We start from the raw sequence: 15,756 nt of genomic DNA on the forward strand, positions 1-15,756 counted from the left end.
AGATGGAACAATCACAAAGTATAAGAAGTTTGCTTGAATAAAATTTTCCTCCAATGAGCAGTTACTTTAAAAATTGGCCGAGTCTTAGAACCTTGAGCAATTGCAATGTCATCTATCTTTGTCAAAGAGAACACTCCTTCCACAACAGGACTCAACCATTCAAGATGAAGCATCATGATCTTTACCTGCTCCGGAAACATTTGAAGCTTTGGAACAATAATACTCCGAAATCAATTGGTAAGGTGATAACAAAGCAGTGGCTAAATTGTTCAATAATCTTGAAAAGAACATTATCCATGAAACTTTTATTGCTGAGTATCTTTGTATCTGTATAAGACTTGAATGCTTTCTATAAACATCTTTGGCAGAGAAAAGTAGCCACACCCTTGTAATGCCAAAAAGAAAAGCTAGTAGTATTTAGTATTTACTATTGTGTCAATCACTAGTGATACTGTAGTACTTCAAGGCTAAGCCTTGATTTTATATATTTAAAATTATTTTTAGATTTTTTAATAATTTTATTTAATATTTAATTAAACCGGTTGAATCTCGGTTAAACTTTGGTCGAACCAGTGAACCATTGAATCAGTGACTTCATCGGTTTATTAATCGGTCCGGTTCTCGCAACCTTGACAAATACACGTAGTTTATGTTTAGTAATTTTTATTTAAAATGGATTATAGTAAACTAAATATTGTTTGGATTACATTATTCAAAATCACTTTTAGATAGAAAATTATAGAAAAGGACATGAATTTAAATAATTATTTTATATTATCTTATAATTTTATTTTAAATATTTAAATAAATTTTAATATTTTTTTAGTACCTTCAGTATTCTTTAGTACACTAATAGGATTAATAGAATCATAATACAAAATAAAAAATATTTCATATAAAAAAATAACAATAACAGTAAAAAAACTCATAAAAAAATCAGAAATTTTATAAAAAATAATAATATACATAAGAGAGTATTAAAAAAATATTATAAAAAAACAATAAACATATGAATATGAAGGACATCACTGGTATATAGAATATAAAGTTCAATCCAACGTGAAAATATCAACAAAAAAACTAAAATTTGTAGCTTTTGATAAACCAGAGTTAAAAACAGAAATCACTTCTGTATTTATAGAATAAAAATGTAAATGAAGCGTTCAAGAAACTCAAATGCACTTCTCTCTTCTCCATCGCAAAACCAAACATACCTTAAACTAGTTTAATTCATTCTTTAGAAATGAAAATGTTACCCAAAAAAAAGTATTAAATTAAGTCCATAACATAAGTGATATAAAAAGATAAAAAATGCTAAAACGGGTTTTATTTAAAGAAAAAACGAATTAGTTGGGTAAGAGCGAATAGTAGAGTTGAATAAGTAGAATTGGTGGAGAAAGATGCAATTTGAAGGAAGATGAGAAAAAGAAATGTAAGAGCGAAATGCGTAGGATGGTTCCAAGTTGAATATTCCGCCGAGCTTACCGCGCATAAACCAGTATTGACTCTACTTTCAATACTGATTCGCATTCGCTGTTCCTACCAGACACGAGAACGGTCTCCCCTCCACACTTGTCACTTAATATAAATACCCACTCTCCCCCCCTTTCCTTTTTAACACTCAATTCAATTCAATGGATATCGATATGATCACCAATCTTCACTCTGACATCATCAACTCCCACATCCTCACCCGCCTCGACGGCCCCACCCTCGCCTCCGCAGCCGCCTCTTCCTCCCACCTCCGCCGTCTCTGCACCCAGCACCACCTCTGGACCACCATCTGCACCTCCACCTGGCCCTCCCTCACCCACCCCCTTGCCGCACATCTCATCTCTACTCTCCCCAATCAACACCGCTCCATCTTCTCCGACTCCTTCCCCTCCCTTCACCCATCCGCCCTCCATAACAACCAAAAACCACCGCCATCGCCCTCGCCAGAACTCATCTCCGCCGTTGACATCTACTACAACGGCAAACCCGTCTTTTCCCGCGTCCACCGCACCGAAACCCAAAAGGGATGGTTCCTCTGCTCCCCTCTCTGGATCGATATACTTGAACCCAACGAGACGGTTCCCACGCCATTGAAGTTCGCCAAAAGCGAAGACGACGACGACTGGCTCAGGCACGTCCAGGAGAATCTGGAACTCAGCTGGATCCTAATCGACCCGAGCCTGAAGCGCGCGGCCAACCTGTCGAGCCGGAGGGCGGTGTCTGCCCGGCGGCACTGGCTGACCGGAGAGGCGGAGGTTGTGTACGCCGTGGGCGTGGAGGAAGGAGGGGCGCAGTGCGCCGTGAAGGTGACATGCTGCGGAAAATCGGGCGGGGAGATGCAGGTGAGGGAGGTGAGTTTGACGATGGAGGACCTTGATGGGCGGCACGTGATGGGGAGGGACAGCATGGTAATTTTGCAGAGGGCGATGGAGAGTAGTAAGAGGAAGAAGGTCGATGTGGTAGAAGCCAAGGAGAGGTATGAAAAGTTCTGTGATACGAAGATTGAGAGGAGAGAGATGAGGATCAAGAGAGAGAAGACTATGGACACTGTTGCCATGTTCGTGGCTTTCACCGTCTTCGTTACCTTGTTTTGCTTCCTCAGGTTCTATGTCTGTGTTTGACTATTTATTATTTCTTCATTCTTTTTTTCTTTTCTTTTCACACATACAAATGTAATACTACACTAATGCAATAAAAATTTACATTTCTGAATTCCTAAGTACAATGATAATAATGTTTTCCTATATATCTGAATTACCCACTACTTTAATAAGTGCACAATTTTGATTGCAATGCGTCCTTATCAACAGCTTTGTAATTCAGCATCGCAAACATTAATTATTCAATCCTAGATATAGAGCTCTTGTTAATCTAATTGCTCATGCAAAATTTCAGTACAATTTTATATGTAATTTTAAAACGAAAAAGTATAGATAGACAATAAAAATATTAAATAATGTGAATAATAAATATATTAGATATTTATTTTACTAGATATATAGATGATTATTTTAATATTAAGATTTAAATGATTAATTTAAAGATGTACTGTATTTTTATTTAATTAATAGTTATTCATATTGTTTAAAAATAATCATTATTTACTTAGCACTCTCTTTTTAAAACTAATAAGCTCATCGTCGGACTAAAAACAGGTTTCATAATCGTTGTCAAAATCCAAATTAATTCTGAATTAAACCGAGTTATACCCCCAAGAACATATACTATAATAGCAGTAAGCATTGCTTCTAATAAAATACATGAGTATTTCTTTTCTTTTCTTTTCATTTGATTCCTTCTTCACATTACTCTGAACTATGCTTGAGATATATATTAAAATATTAATTTGGACAAAATATACTTGGAATAGATTGAAAGAAAATTCAAAAATCAAACTAAATAACTAAATATAGGGACGCTGGGAGGGAGGAAGAATGGTAGCAGAACGCTGGATGATTGAGTACACAAGTCTACAACCACTATATGTGGAATTCCAACTAAGGCGTGAATATCCTGTGTAATCTTATATTTTCAATGGATATATTCATTGCATACTACACTAAATTTTTTTTTTCAATTAACTCTTTCTTAATAATAATTGGCTTAATTTTATAGAGACTCAACTAAAAAAAAAAAGAATTGGTATAAGAACCTAAATAAAAAAAAAACGTAGAAATTCAATTAAAAAAAAATTAGTGTAAGGACTCAATTAAAAAAAGTATAAAGACCTGATTCAAAATTTTGCAAAACTATAGAATAATTAAACCTATATTATATGCCTCATTAATTTTATATCTATTTTTTCTTAAAAAGAATATCATTTAATTTTAACAATATGATAAGACTGAAATTCACAATTATTCAGTCAATTGATATGGGATTATACTATTCCATATTATATGCATTGTGCACATTTTTCAGCACACACAAAGTGAAGTTAATTAGTTTACACTTTACAGGCATCTTTGGTGTACAACACATTATTCACGAAAAACTTAATGGAAACTTGCCGATCCATGGGTTTTTTTACAACATTATTATTGTTAAATTATATACAATACTATTATTCAGGTACCAAACTCTCTTGACGCATATATAAAAATACAATAATTATTATTTAATTTTATATTTAAATTATTTTTTAATTAACAAATAAAATATAGGGGTAAAAGTAAGAATTCTCTTTGCATGTTTTACCCTAATTGTGTTTTCTTTTTATTAATACTAATTAATTAATAATGAGGACGCTGACACCATTCACACCTCTTTAGTCTTATCTCATTCTTTTCTCCATGATATACACTTATCGAAAATTCGAAACTGTGGTCCTACACTTATAAATAATATATAATCGTGATGCTTTTAATTATAATATAATTTATAAGTAGTCATGGATTATCTAGAATTTGACCTAATACGGTCTCCTGTTACCTAGACTTTTTACCGGGGATGTGCATCACCTTGACTTGGACTAGCTTTGCTCCGTTAGTCTCTGTAATTACTATATATAGTAACTTAATCTAACGAATTATAGTTAGCTAGATTTCAATATAATTGACCGTCACAAAAACACACTTTTCAAAGAAAATAATAATAAAAAAAAGTAATTTCTTAGTCCTACGATTATCATATTATATTAGCTCCCAGTTTCCCAATTAGTGCCGACAATTACAGATATAATAAACAACAAAAAGTGACCTAATATATGTAATATCAAAAGCGTGGTTAACGCTCTTGAAAATGATATGGTATTGATCTCATCCATTGTGTTCAGCTTTGCACGTGCTTTACCTAATCTTAAACTTCATCTGTGTGTAATGAGGAAGCAGATCAAGCAAGAAGCAACATGCAAATGTAATATAAAAATAACGTGGTTTTATTTTTCTAATTTTTGGGGGAACCATACAAATGGGCTAAGCCAGGGGGGAAGGCCCATTTAAATTGGATCCATAATCACTCTATGATTTCTCTTTATATATTTAGTGTGTGAATTGCAAAATGGAGTGGATATTATCGTGAAGAGATGAATGTAGAGCCCACTTTATCTTGATCCTCCTACGTGGCAGAACGTTATTGAGTAAAAACCGCATAGACACAATCCAATTAAAATCCATTTTGTACGCTGAAAAAAAACTAAAAGAAAATCCAATATTGAGCAAGTGTGCTTACATTTTTGTGATTGAGGGGAAAAACAAGAACAGTATTACAATACAAGAGAGCAATGGCAGCAAGTTTGGGCAGCGTTGTAGGACTTGGCAGCACAAGTCGCCTGACTTCAGGTATCATGCCTTTTATTTTTATGTTGTTTATGTTAATAATTGTGGATGGATGGATGTTGGATGAGATGAGAGGTTATTTTATGGTTATTTGAAGGATTTGTGAGATCGGCAGTGAATGCTAGGAACCCGTTAAGGCTAGCTTGCCCATCTGTACGGGGAGGAAAGGCTACCTGGTATGCTTTTATTATTTGTGTTTTACATGAATTAGTATTTATTAAGATGCTAATGTGATATTATGATGGATGAGAGAAGCTTCGAGAGGAACTGGTTGAGGACGGATTACAACGTGATTGGGTTTGGATTAATTGGTTGGTTAGCACCTTCCAGCATTCCGGCTATCAATGGCAACAGTCTAACTGGACTCTTCTTTGAGAGCATTGGAGCTGAGCTTGCTCACTTCCCTACCCCTCCTGCTCTCACTTCCCAGTTTTGGTAATTACTTACTCCCTTCCTTTTCCCTTTCACTTTCTATCCATTCATTCTTCTAATTACATCATTATTCTCAACGCCTAAGATACACACCACACTTCCACCCAATTTCATTAATTACAATTTGAAGTTTCTGTCTTGTACATACATACATACACTAAAAACTAATATTCTAAATAAATTAAACCTACACTTTTTTTTCCCTCTCAATTTTTATACCTACGCTTATCAGACATGTAAGACCATTTTTAAACCTATAATTCTAAACCCAATTTTTGACGTTGTTAACATGTAAGCCCATTTCTTTTATTGAGCCCAATACTCGGCCTGCAGCCCGTAAATTTTTGCTGATGTTTCCCCAATGAAGAAATTGACATCTTGTTCGAAAACCACTTGTTAAATAAATAAATAAAAACCAACTTGGGTTGGTCGAGTCGTCAGCTCACTCGTCCGCTTAAGCAAGTGTCGGGAGTTTGAATCTTGTGCATGCAACAACTCATTGGCCAACGACAGACCCTTGAATGGAGCTCATAAACCAAAATAAGTATTAAGAATTCAAATTTCACTTTATGCATACAAACAATTCAAATAGAATTTCAATTCACCATTACCACAAATGAATCTTTGTTCTTCTGAATTAAAAGATACCGTGAATAACTAAAAATAAATAAATAAATCATTAAATTAATTTAATAATTAACTCACTAATTTATTTTAAAAATATCTGAATTAAAAAAAAAGTTCAATGTGTATTGATTCCGAAATGAATAGTAGTACTATTAGCAACAAGTAGCAAGTCACATCTCCTCACATCAGCATAGTCCTAATTAGATATTAAAAATTGCCATTTATTTAGGCATATACAATGATTTGAGTAGATTTGAAGGCTCACCGTCATTGTATCTGACATATATCTAATTTAAGAACCTTGCTTAATGATGTGCAGGTTGTGGCTGGTTACGTGGCACCTGGGCCTTTTCCTCTGCCTCACCTTTGGCCAAATTGGATTCAAGGGAAGGACTGAAGACTACTTTTGAATTCCCCAACTTTTATGACCTACTCATACCCTATATATATATATATATTCCCCCTTTTCCTTTTTCTTCTTGTTTTTGGACTTTGTAATTTAATGTAACGTAATCTACTGGATTCTGATTCCTTCTTCTCTTAGCCTTTTCCTTCTTCTTTGTTACTTTGAAAAAAATGGTGTGTGTAATATAATTGCCTAACCCTCCCTCTATTGTTTTACTTTTCAGCTCTAAGTATGCTAATGTCTCATGCTAGGCCTGCAATTTTTAAATTAATTAATTCATTTAACTATACATTCATAGCATGCTGTGAAGGAATAAAACATAATGGTGAGCATATCTTATTTGCCTTGTTGGCAATGTTTGTAATAATAATTAATGACGTCTTTCTGCAACCTGAACATGTGAGTGCCCAAAATTATCTCTTTTGCAACTTTAAGTTTTAATAATCTCTCAGCTGCCTTCCAATAAACTGGTTTTTCTTTCTTATCTTAATAATGTCACCAAGCGCTAATGTCAACGTATTCCACTTCCCTAGCCACATATTTTCATGTGTCCAATAATGCCTATGTAGGTATGGGCCTTTTGCAAATATAACATGAAAGAAAAAAAAAATTACTTGGCACTCAAAATGTTTATGTGTTAAGAATAATATGAAATGATGAGTAGTCACCTTTTAGAATATGATTAGTAGAATTTAAAAAGAAAAAAGAAAAAAGAAAATGCAATTGGTATATGGAAATGGAAGTACCCTACCTTGGTACTTGAATAGTGATGGCAGAGTGGAGATAGGACAAGTAATAACCACATAGTATGTTTCCCTAGCAAGAGAAAGGATCAAAAGAATGGAGTGACCAAATCGGCAAGAGAACCAAATTGGGGTGGTGGCGGGGTCCTCCATGCATCACACCCATGAGGCCACTGTGTTTGTTTACTTTACGACCATTCCATTCATTTCTTCAATAATAAATAATAAATAAACCTGTAAAATCCAGCCATGACTTTCCAAAGTCCAAACATTATTGTGCCCTTTGGTGGGGCCCCACCTCGTGCCCTTTGAGTTATGGCAAGCCCTTCACTTTATTTTCATAATAACAATAATAGTGCCATGATTGATTCTAATTTTGGATTTAGCTACAATAATCTCTCTTAATTTCCATCAAATCATCGCTTGCATTATCATTCAATGAATCAATCAAAACATACTAGAAATGGATCATTACGTTAATTACATATCTTTTCTTTCACAAATTAAATGAATCAATCAAAACATACTAGAACCAAGAGTGAAGAGTGAAGACACAACGTAAATTTTAATGTTACGCACTCACATGCACGTCCCTCCCTCTCAAAGCTTTCCATCAAAACGTATCTGAATATGACAGCAGGTTCTATATAGCATTTACAGATTCAAATATATATGACGCCATAGAATGGGAATAAGGAGAAAGAAAGAAAGAAAGGAAAGTATATATATATGGAAGGATCTTTGGATGACCCACTTCGCTAAATTTAAGGTCTAAAAGTTCTCTCACCCATTCGAAAGAGACACATGATGCTTCCATCACCTACTATTACTACTATGAACTCTCTGCAGTTAATTAAACATACTTCCCTCGTTCCTTGTCCAAATCAAAAATCATCATTGGTCCCTCAACATTAGCGCTAAAACACGATCTTCTTTCTTCAAACTATGTCTTCGTGCCACACAAGTAATCTCAAACAGAAGAATAACCACAACAACAGTATCATCAGGAAGCGAGCCTGTTCTTTCTCCTCTACCACCAACTCTTCTTCTTCCTCCTCTTTGGTGGGAAGGTGCCCTTTCAAGAGAGCTATTTTGGTTAGGAAAACCAGGAAATCAAGGTCACCTTCTATGGCGGCGCATCTTCTTCATGGGGTACCCTCTAAAGAGAGGGAGCTGTATGTGTCTGCAAGGAAACTCGCTGCTACTCTATGGGAAATCAATGATTTGCCTCCTTCAAGGGTGGAGAAGGAGCTTGAGTCAGAGCCAATCAAAGCCATAAAAGATAAAAGTGTTGCCTTATTGAGATCAGGATTATTGAAGCCACGTATCTCAGATCCATCATATACTCATTTCTATGAGGTAGTTCTTTTTTTAACTTTTTTTTTGGAAGGATAGTTAGTAATGGGTTTAGCATGAATTAGGTTTCTTGTTTCTATAATTGTTTGTGACAGGGAATTGAAAGGTTGGAAAATAAGAAATGCAAAAGAAGAGTTTCAGCCTCATCTCATCAATTTCACTTGGCTAATTACTTCTTGGAGGGCATGGATGATGCTCATTCTACTCTCAATTTCATTGAGGTATCAGCACACAAATTTGTCTCAGAATCATCAATTTCAAAATTGCTATGCCATTCACATGAAATTTTGGTTTCATTGAGAAGCTAATAGCATGATCCAAAAGCATATATCTAGATCTGGTTCAATAATTGAGGGTTGTATTCTGCATAATGCTTGAAGATTCTTACCAATAATGTTTGAAATGTTCAACAGGAGGGGAAGCAGATAAGAAACAAGAAGAATTGTGGTAAATGCAGGGTTGGATTCAAGAACCCTATGAAGGAAGCTAGAAATGGAATATCTACATGCAAGAAGCTGCTAAAGGTATTGAATGATATGTGCATTCAAGAGCAGCAGTCATCAAGCATACCCCTCATCTTGGCAATGCGCAGTGAGCTTGATCGCGTGCGCAACCAAATCGATCAACTGATCCAAGATCAGGGCTCAAACCAGAATGACATGGAGTGTCTCATGAAGAATTTTGCAGAAGAGAAGGCTGCTTGGAGGAGAAGAGAACGAGAAAGGATTCGCGAATCAATAACAAGTATAGCACAAGATCTTGAGGTGGAGAAGAAGTTAAGAAGGCAAACAGAGAAGTTAAACAAGAAGATTGCCAGAGAAATGGCTGGTGCAAAAGCCTCCTACTTAAAAGTTTCCAAAGATCTTGAAAGGGAGAAAAGGGCTAAAGAGATTTTGCAGCAAGTTTGTGATGAACTAGCCAAAGGCATTGGGGAGGACAGAGAGCAGGTAGAGAAGCTCAAGAGGGAATCAGCTAAAGTCCGCCAAGAGGTTGAAAAGGAGAGGGAGATGCTTCAGCTAGCCGATATTTTGCGCGAGGAGAGAGTTCAGATGAAGCTCTCAGAGGCTAAGTATCAATTTGAGGAGAAAAATGCTCTGTTGGAAAATCTGAGAAATGAGCTTGAGGGATTCATCAGGACTAAAGAAGAAGAAAATGGTGATGTTGATGTTAATCCTGAGTTGAAAAGATTCAAGGATCTTGAGTCTTATTTAAACACATCATGCTGGGAATTCCAAAATCCAGTGAAAGACTATAATGGTTTAGATGATGGAGATGATAGTGATCTTCAGTCCATAGAATTGAACATGGACAATGATAATAAGAGCTACAAGTGGAGTTATGCTTGTGAAAATGATGCTCAAGAAAGAGTTTCAGTTGAAAAAGAAAGAGGGAGGAGATCTATCTCTGAGAAAATTCAGTGGGGAAGTATTTGCTTCAACAAGGGTAGTTCTAGTTGTAAGAAGAGGGACATCGTTACTATAAACATTCAGGGAAGTTCTGATCAGTGTAATGGAGAAAAGTCAACTGAATTTCTATATGGAGCTGAGAGACAAGATGATTATGATGATGAGGAGGAAGAAAATGAGGGCAATATGCCAATCACGAGTCTTAGAGATTGTTTATCATGTGTTAGTCCTGCTAAAGGAAGAGTTCAACCATTGAATTTGCAGTGTATTAATGGTGAAGCTGAGGGACACAATCTGAAGCAAGAAGTTGCTGGAAGAAACTTCATGTGTTAAAAGAGTTTTGGTAGTTTAGCATCATATTCATATAGATAGATTATGCCATTTGTGTCTGAAACTGTTTCTATTTCTCTTGAATGATGTTCAAGGCTTTTCCAATGTCACTATGTCTTAATTAAGTGATAGCAACAACAAAATGTAAGTATTGACTACAATTGAAATGCTAGCAGTTTTGGATCTCCTTATTTAGTTAATTAATTAATCAAAATGAGAAAAGAGCAAAGTAGTATATTGGTGATGGTAGTGTGAGAACTGAGAAGTGAGAAGACAAGTGAGTTGGATGAGAAAAGTAGTAGGAGTCACAGGCTGACACATCACTTCATATTATTGAATACTTTCCATCTGCCGCCTTATCCTGGATCAACCATTTTGTAGGGTAAAATACATTCTCACCAGGTATATTTTACTTTTACATATGCCAGGGTATGGGTGTTCATGATGTGGACCGGATTTCTCTCGATTTAAATTGGATCTTAAATATATATAAAAAGTTGATAGCAAATATTAAACATATTTTTTCATAAATTATAATTTCATATATCTTTGTATCTCTTTTTTAATTTTATAATTTTTATTAAAAATAAATAGATTAATTTATAATTAATATTACACAATATTAATTAAAAAACACAAATTTAAAGACAATTTATTATTTTTTTAAATATTAGTATGGAAGAATCTCTAAATTTTTAACAATAATTTCAAATGATGAAATTCATTTAAAAAATATAGAAAAATAAATACTAACCAAATTCTAAAATTAAAATATAATCACAAATTAATATTAATAACACCAAATATTTAAGTCACATATAAATAATATAAAATATTATATATTAATCTAAAGTTATACTTCCAAAACACAAAACATTAATTTTGAAATATTTTTGAAATATAAGATCGGGTGACTTGAATTATAATCCAAACCCAATTGAGATATTCTTTCAAATATTTTTTTCGGGTCAAACCCAAGCTACTTTAAATCCGCGCCAACATATACAAAAATACTTTAAATCAAAACGAATCATATACATCCCTAAATCAAGATTCCCGTTATTTCTATATTCCATTCCTTATATAGTTTTTTAGTGAAATTTTAACACTCCATAAAAAATAATACCTAAATCACTTGTCAAAATATTTTTAGTCCTATATTTTAATCTTTAACAAATTTTAATTATCAAATCAATTCTTAACATTTTATTGCTTGAGACAAATTAATTTTACATTAAATTTCAATAAAAAATCATTAGACATTATTTTTTATCTTATTTAATAAAGATATATCAATCTTAAAAAACTTTTAAAATTTTTAAATCAATTCATCTTTATGAACAAAAAATTTGTTATTTTTTTAAAAGAACTAATTTAGAATATTACTCCTTGTTTGGACATTGTTTGACATCACCAAACACGTATAATATCTCCTATGCATGATATGCAGTTCAACAACTTATAAACATATCATGCATAAAAAATATTATGTTTTTTTTATATCAATATATCCATCAAGTCAGAAATTTAATGACTAATCTCTCATATACTACAGAGATAAAATGGATGACTTTCTCAAATAAGTAAGTTTTATTCTTATTCTCCAATGAATATAGATTCTAGAAAAGATGATTAAAAGATACAAACTTTTATCTATCTATGCCAACTTATTTAATGATGCCAAACAAAGCCCAAACAAGTTCAACGAGACCCATTAGTTTAGTTACGGCAATGGATATATAACCGGCCTCGTATTGCACAAAAAAATGGTCTAGCAGAAAAACCCATCTCCCACGGATACAGAAGTTCAAGACCAAAAAAAAATTATCCGCTATGGATTACTGAGGACAAACCAAAGATAGTTCCCAACAACAAAAAAATCTGACGATGGCTTACTTTTATTGAAATGAAAATTGATTTTTTTTAATTATAAAGAAAAAAGAACTAAAAAAAATAAACACACATTAAAATTACAAATAATTTTTTTATTAAAAATATAAAATATTTAAAATTTTCTATTAATAATAAATTTATAATATTTTTTATTTTTAGAATATACGTTAGCTAAATCCTATATATATTTAATTAGCAATTATGGCCTTTTTTATATTGTATGAGTTCCTCATTCATATCACAAATGAAATAAAGAAAAGAACAACATATGTTCACCGCTAGTTTATAACTTTCGGTGATTAATATTAATGGACATTGAAAATTGTATTAATTGACCAAAAGAAAACAATTGTATTAATTAATTGACTTTCTAAGTAGAAACCAAAAATTCAATCACTCAAAATATGCTTCATTTAGTAGGAACCATAGATATACAAGCATGTTAACTGCACCTGCAATCAAATTGAAACGACTAAGTTAAGATATTCTAATAGTTATTCCTAAATTCTACTTGTTTTTGCTTATGATGCAAGTAGATGCTAACCTTTACTTTGTTTAAGGTATCTTTCTTTTCCTTGTCCAGAGATTAGAGCTTTTGTGTGCATGGAAAGTTACTTTTGTTACGTAAAAAGTCTGTATTACTAATCAGTAAAGAGAAATGCATTATTATTAAAAAAATATTCCCGACCAAGTGGTCATCCACACATGTACTCTTGAACACAATACAGTGCTATAAATTAAACATCATAATGAGCAACATTTTAAGCTAAAATTGTGTATTTATCAGGCGGTAAGATGATAACGTATTTATGAAAACTGAAAACAAGAAAAAAAGACAAATATTATACTAGTTAAGTTATGAAATAGATGATCGTATTTTTTTTACTATTAAATTATTAACATGTTATCTTATTGTTCAAAATTTGACCAAAATCTGATATATTTGAAATTCTATCAAAAAACATGAAGAAATTTTTAAGGTGATGTTAATCAATTTACAAAAAGACAATAAATTCAATCTTTTTGAAAGTCAAAATTTTTTATTTGGTTATTTTTTTTTTAAATACAAACATGATTTTGAATTTTAATTTTGTTCACCAAAAACAATAAATAGTGGTAATTTTTGTGTTTGCATTCAATTATTAGATTGAGAAGTAATTGAAGAATTTTTTTTATGCTAATTTTGCTATTTAATTTCATGGGTAACAAGATATCAGTAACAATTATTAGAATTTTTGTATTTTTTATGGTCGGTACTTTACAAACAATTATTCTTTTTATATTATCATTTTTAGTACTTTTTTTAAGTTTTGATTTTTATTTTATCAATTTTTCATTTTTTTTTGTTCATAGTATCATGTTTTTGTTTAAAGCTTCTTCTTTAACGTTCTCTAATGCATATAGTTGTATTATTTTAATAGAATTTTTAATTAGTTTTATTAACATATATATTTTTTATGAAATTTTATTATTTTTTGTTTGACTTTGTATCATTTTTATTATATATTTTTAAATTAGTATGTATTTTATTTATTATTATTATTTTTTATAATATAAATTATTAATTTTATTAAAAATGTCAAATTAAATAAAAAAGAGTACTAATAAAGAACAATAATAAAAAATTATGATAAAAAATACTAAATTTTAATACATAAANATATTTTAAATTATATAAATTTATATTTTAATTTTTATTTAAACATAATTTTAAATAATATAATCTAAATAATATTTATTTTATTATAATTTATTTTAATACAAAATTATTAAACATAAATTACATTAACATTAATTCACTTCTTATTAAAATCAAATCTATAAAATTAATTTTATATAAATTTTTTGTGTGTAAACATTAATACAAACAAATACTTAATGGATTAAGACAAGAAAATAAAAAATGAGATGAAGCAGCTAAGGAAACGGTGGGATGTCAGAATGGGGTGATAGATAAAAGCGGAAGCACTGACTAGTTGCCATCGAAGTAGATAACATGCGAATGCCACGTCATAAGAATGACACCGAACCTGCTTGATTTTCTAGCCGACCCTGTTTCACTCAAAGTCTAAAGCCTAAATTGCCATACCAAGTTGTTGTTACTCACAAACAAGTAAAGAACAGAACAACATAACCCTCTCTGACACCAAACCCTTTTATCTTCACCTTCGAATCATGGTGGACACGGATTCAAGCGAAGCACACATGTCAATAGCAGCTTCTTCCATATTCCCTGGCTTCAGGTTCTGTCCCACTGACGAGGAGTTGATCTCTTATTACCTCAGGAAAAAGCTGGACGGTGATGAAGACAGTGTTCAAGTCATTTCGGAGCTTGAACTTTGCACTTTTGAGCCTTGGGATTTGCCAGGTCAGTCTTGTTCTTTCTCTTTGAATGATGTATCTGCTTATTTTTTGAGCCACATAAATATTTATTATAAGAATGTTTGAAAACAGGAAAATCTTTCATTCAATCAGACACCGAGTGGTTTTTCTTCTCGCCACGGGGGAGAAAGTATCCCAATGGTTCACAGAGTAAAAGGGCAACTGAATGTGGGTATTGGAAGGCCACAGGAAAAGAACGCATCGTAAAATCCGGTCAGGATGTTATTGGTACCAAACGCACTTTAGTATTTCATCTTGGTCGAGCTCCTAAAGGCGAAAGAACTGAATGGATTATGCATGAGTACTGTGTCAATGACAAATCTCAGGTTCATTCGTTCATATTTTTCTTCTATTGATTGTGTAAGAGAATTCATGTATTATTAAGATTTAAACCAAATCAAAATTTGATTAAGTAGCTGTGAATTAGTTAGTTAGAGTGAATCTTGATTTCATTTTTGAGAGTACATAGCACTTTGCATGTGTTAATTTTCCGTATAAATAGCTATGTATAAGATTTGTTTAAATACTAATTTAGCATATATTTTCATAAAAACATTTCTGTACTTCCCAATTCACTACCTTTACATGACATCAAACCTGGTATTCATTTTGTCTTCTGAATTAGGATTCATTGGTGATTTGTCGGCTGAAGAAAAATACAGAATTTCGTGCTAATGATCATTCTAATAAAACTTCACATGATAGTGATTGTGGAGTCTCAGAAGAAGTTACAGTTCAAGGGGGCACTTATGTGCCTATTCAAGATAAAGAAACTGGATGCAGCTCCAAGAGAACTAGCAGTAGTAATAGTTCTCCTTCTACTACTACTGGCCAAATTGAATCCAGTCATAGAGTTGTCAATGAAGCCAATCAAGCCAATGAAGTCAACATAGCAAATGAAACCAATCAAA

At 32.5% G+C, this 15,756-nt stretch overlaps 4 protein-coding genes across 4 annotated transcripts in view; all 4 read left to right on the forward strand.

The window, feature by feature from the left end:
- The first annotated feature begins 1,556 nt into the window (after window positions 1-1,556).
- On the forward strand, window positions 1,557-2,706 carry LOC127741063 (F-box protein At2g27310-like). The gene has a single exon (XM_052252437.1). The coding sequence runs from the start codon at window positions 1,635-1,637 to the stop codon at window positions 2,613-2,615; it is 981 nt and encodes a 326-aa protein (XP_052108397.1). The 5' UTR covers window positions 1,557-1,634; the 3' UTR covers window positions 2,616-2,706.
- Window positions 2,707-5,108: 2,402 nt separating this feature from the next.
- LOC107462026 (photosystem I subunit O) lies at window positions 5,109-6,872 on the forward strand. Its single transcript, XM_016080581.3, has 4 exons — window positions 5,109-5,273; window positions 5,368-5,446; window positions 5,526-5,705; window positions 6,649-6,872. The coding sequence occupies exons 1-4, from the start codon at window positions 5,216-5,218 to the stop codon at window positions 6,737-6,739; spliced, it is 408 nt and encodes a 135-aa protein (XP_015936067.1). The 5' UTR covers window positions 5,109-5,215; the 3' UTR covers window positions 6,740-6,872.
- Window positions 6,873-8,078: 1,206 nt separating this feature from the next.
- Window positions 8,079-10,951, forward strand: LOC107462024 (uncharacterized protein At5g41620). Its single transcript, XM_016080579.3, has 3 exons — window positions 8,079-8,837; window positions 8,930-9,055; window positions 9,248-10,951. Exons 1-3 carry the CDS (start codon window positions 8,424-8,426, stop codon window positions 10,571-10,573), a joined length of 1,866 nt encoding a protein of 621 aa, XP_015936065.1. The 5' UTR covers window positions 8,079-8,423; the 3' UTR covers window positions 10,574-10,951.
- Window positions 10,952-14,468: 3,517 nt separating this feature from the next.
- LOC107462050 (NAC domain-containing protein 89) overlaps window positions 14,469-15,756 on the forward strand; it is a gene marked incomplete in the record, with an annotated part of 2,132 nt that continues 844 nt past the window's right edge. The window contains 3 exon segments of the mRNA XM_052253179.1: window positions 14,469-14,831; window positions 14,918-15,171; window positions 15,471-15,755. Coding sequence (XP_052109139.1) covers window positions 14,639-14,831; window positions 14,918-15,171; window positions 15,471-15,755 — 732 coding nt within the window.

Source organism: Arachis duranensis, chromosome 8 (assembly GCF_000817695.3).
Source record: "Arachis duranensis cultivar V14167 chromosome 8, aradu.V14167.gnm2.J7QH, whole genome shotgun sequence".
NCBI classification, from domain to species: Eukaryota; Viridiplantae; Streptophyta; class Magnoliopsida; order Fabales; family Fabaceae; genus Arachis; species Arachis duranensis.

Coding starts and splice junctions, on each gene's coding strand:
- LOC127741063 (XM_052252437.1), top strand. CDS start 1,635: ATGGATATCGATATGATCACCAATCTTCACTCTGACATCATCAACTCC.
- LOC107462026 (XM_016080581.3), top strand. CDS start 5,216: ATGGCAGCAAGTTTGGGCAGCGTTGTAGGACTTGGCAGCACAAGTCGC. Junction 5,447..5,525: donor CGGGGAGGAAAGGCTACCTG/GTATGCTTTTAT, acceptor GGATGAGAGAAG/CTTCGAGAGGAACTGGTTGA. Junction 5,706..6,648: donor GCTCTCACTTCCCAGTTTTG/GTAATTACTTAC, acceptor AATGATGTGCAG/GTTGTGGCTGGTTACGTGGC.
- LOC107462024 (XM_016080579.3), top strand. CDS start 8,424: ATGTCTTCGTGCCACACAAGTAATCTCAAACAGAAGAATAACCACAAC. Junction 8,838..8,929: donor CATATACTCATTTCTATGAG/GTAGTTCTTTTT, acceptor TGTTTGTGACAG/GGAATTGAAAGGTTGGAAAA. Junction 9,056..9,247: donor CTACTCTCAATTTCATTGAG/GTATCAGCACAC, acceptor AATGTTCAACAG/GAGGGGAAGCAGATAAGAAA.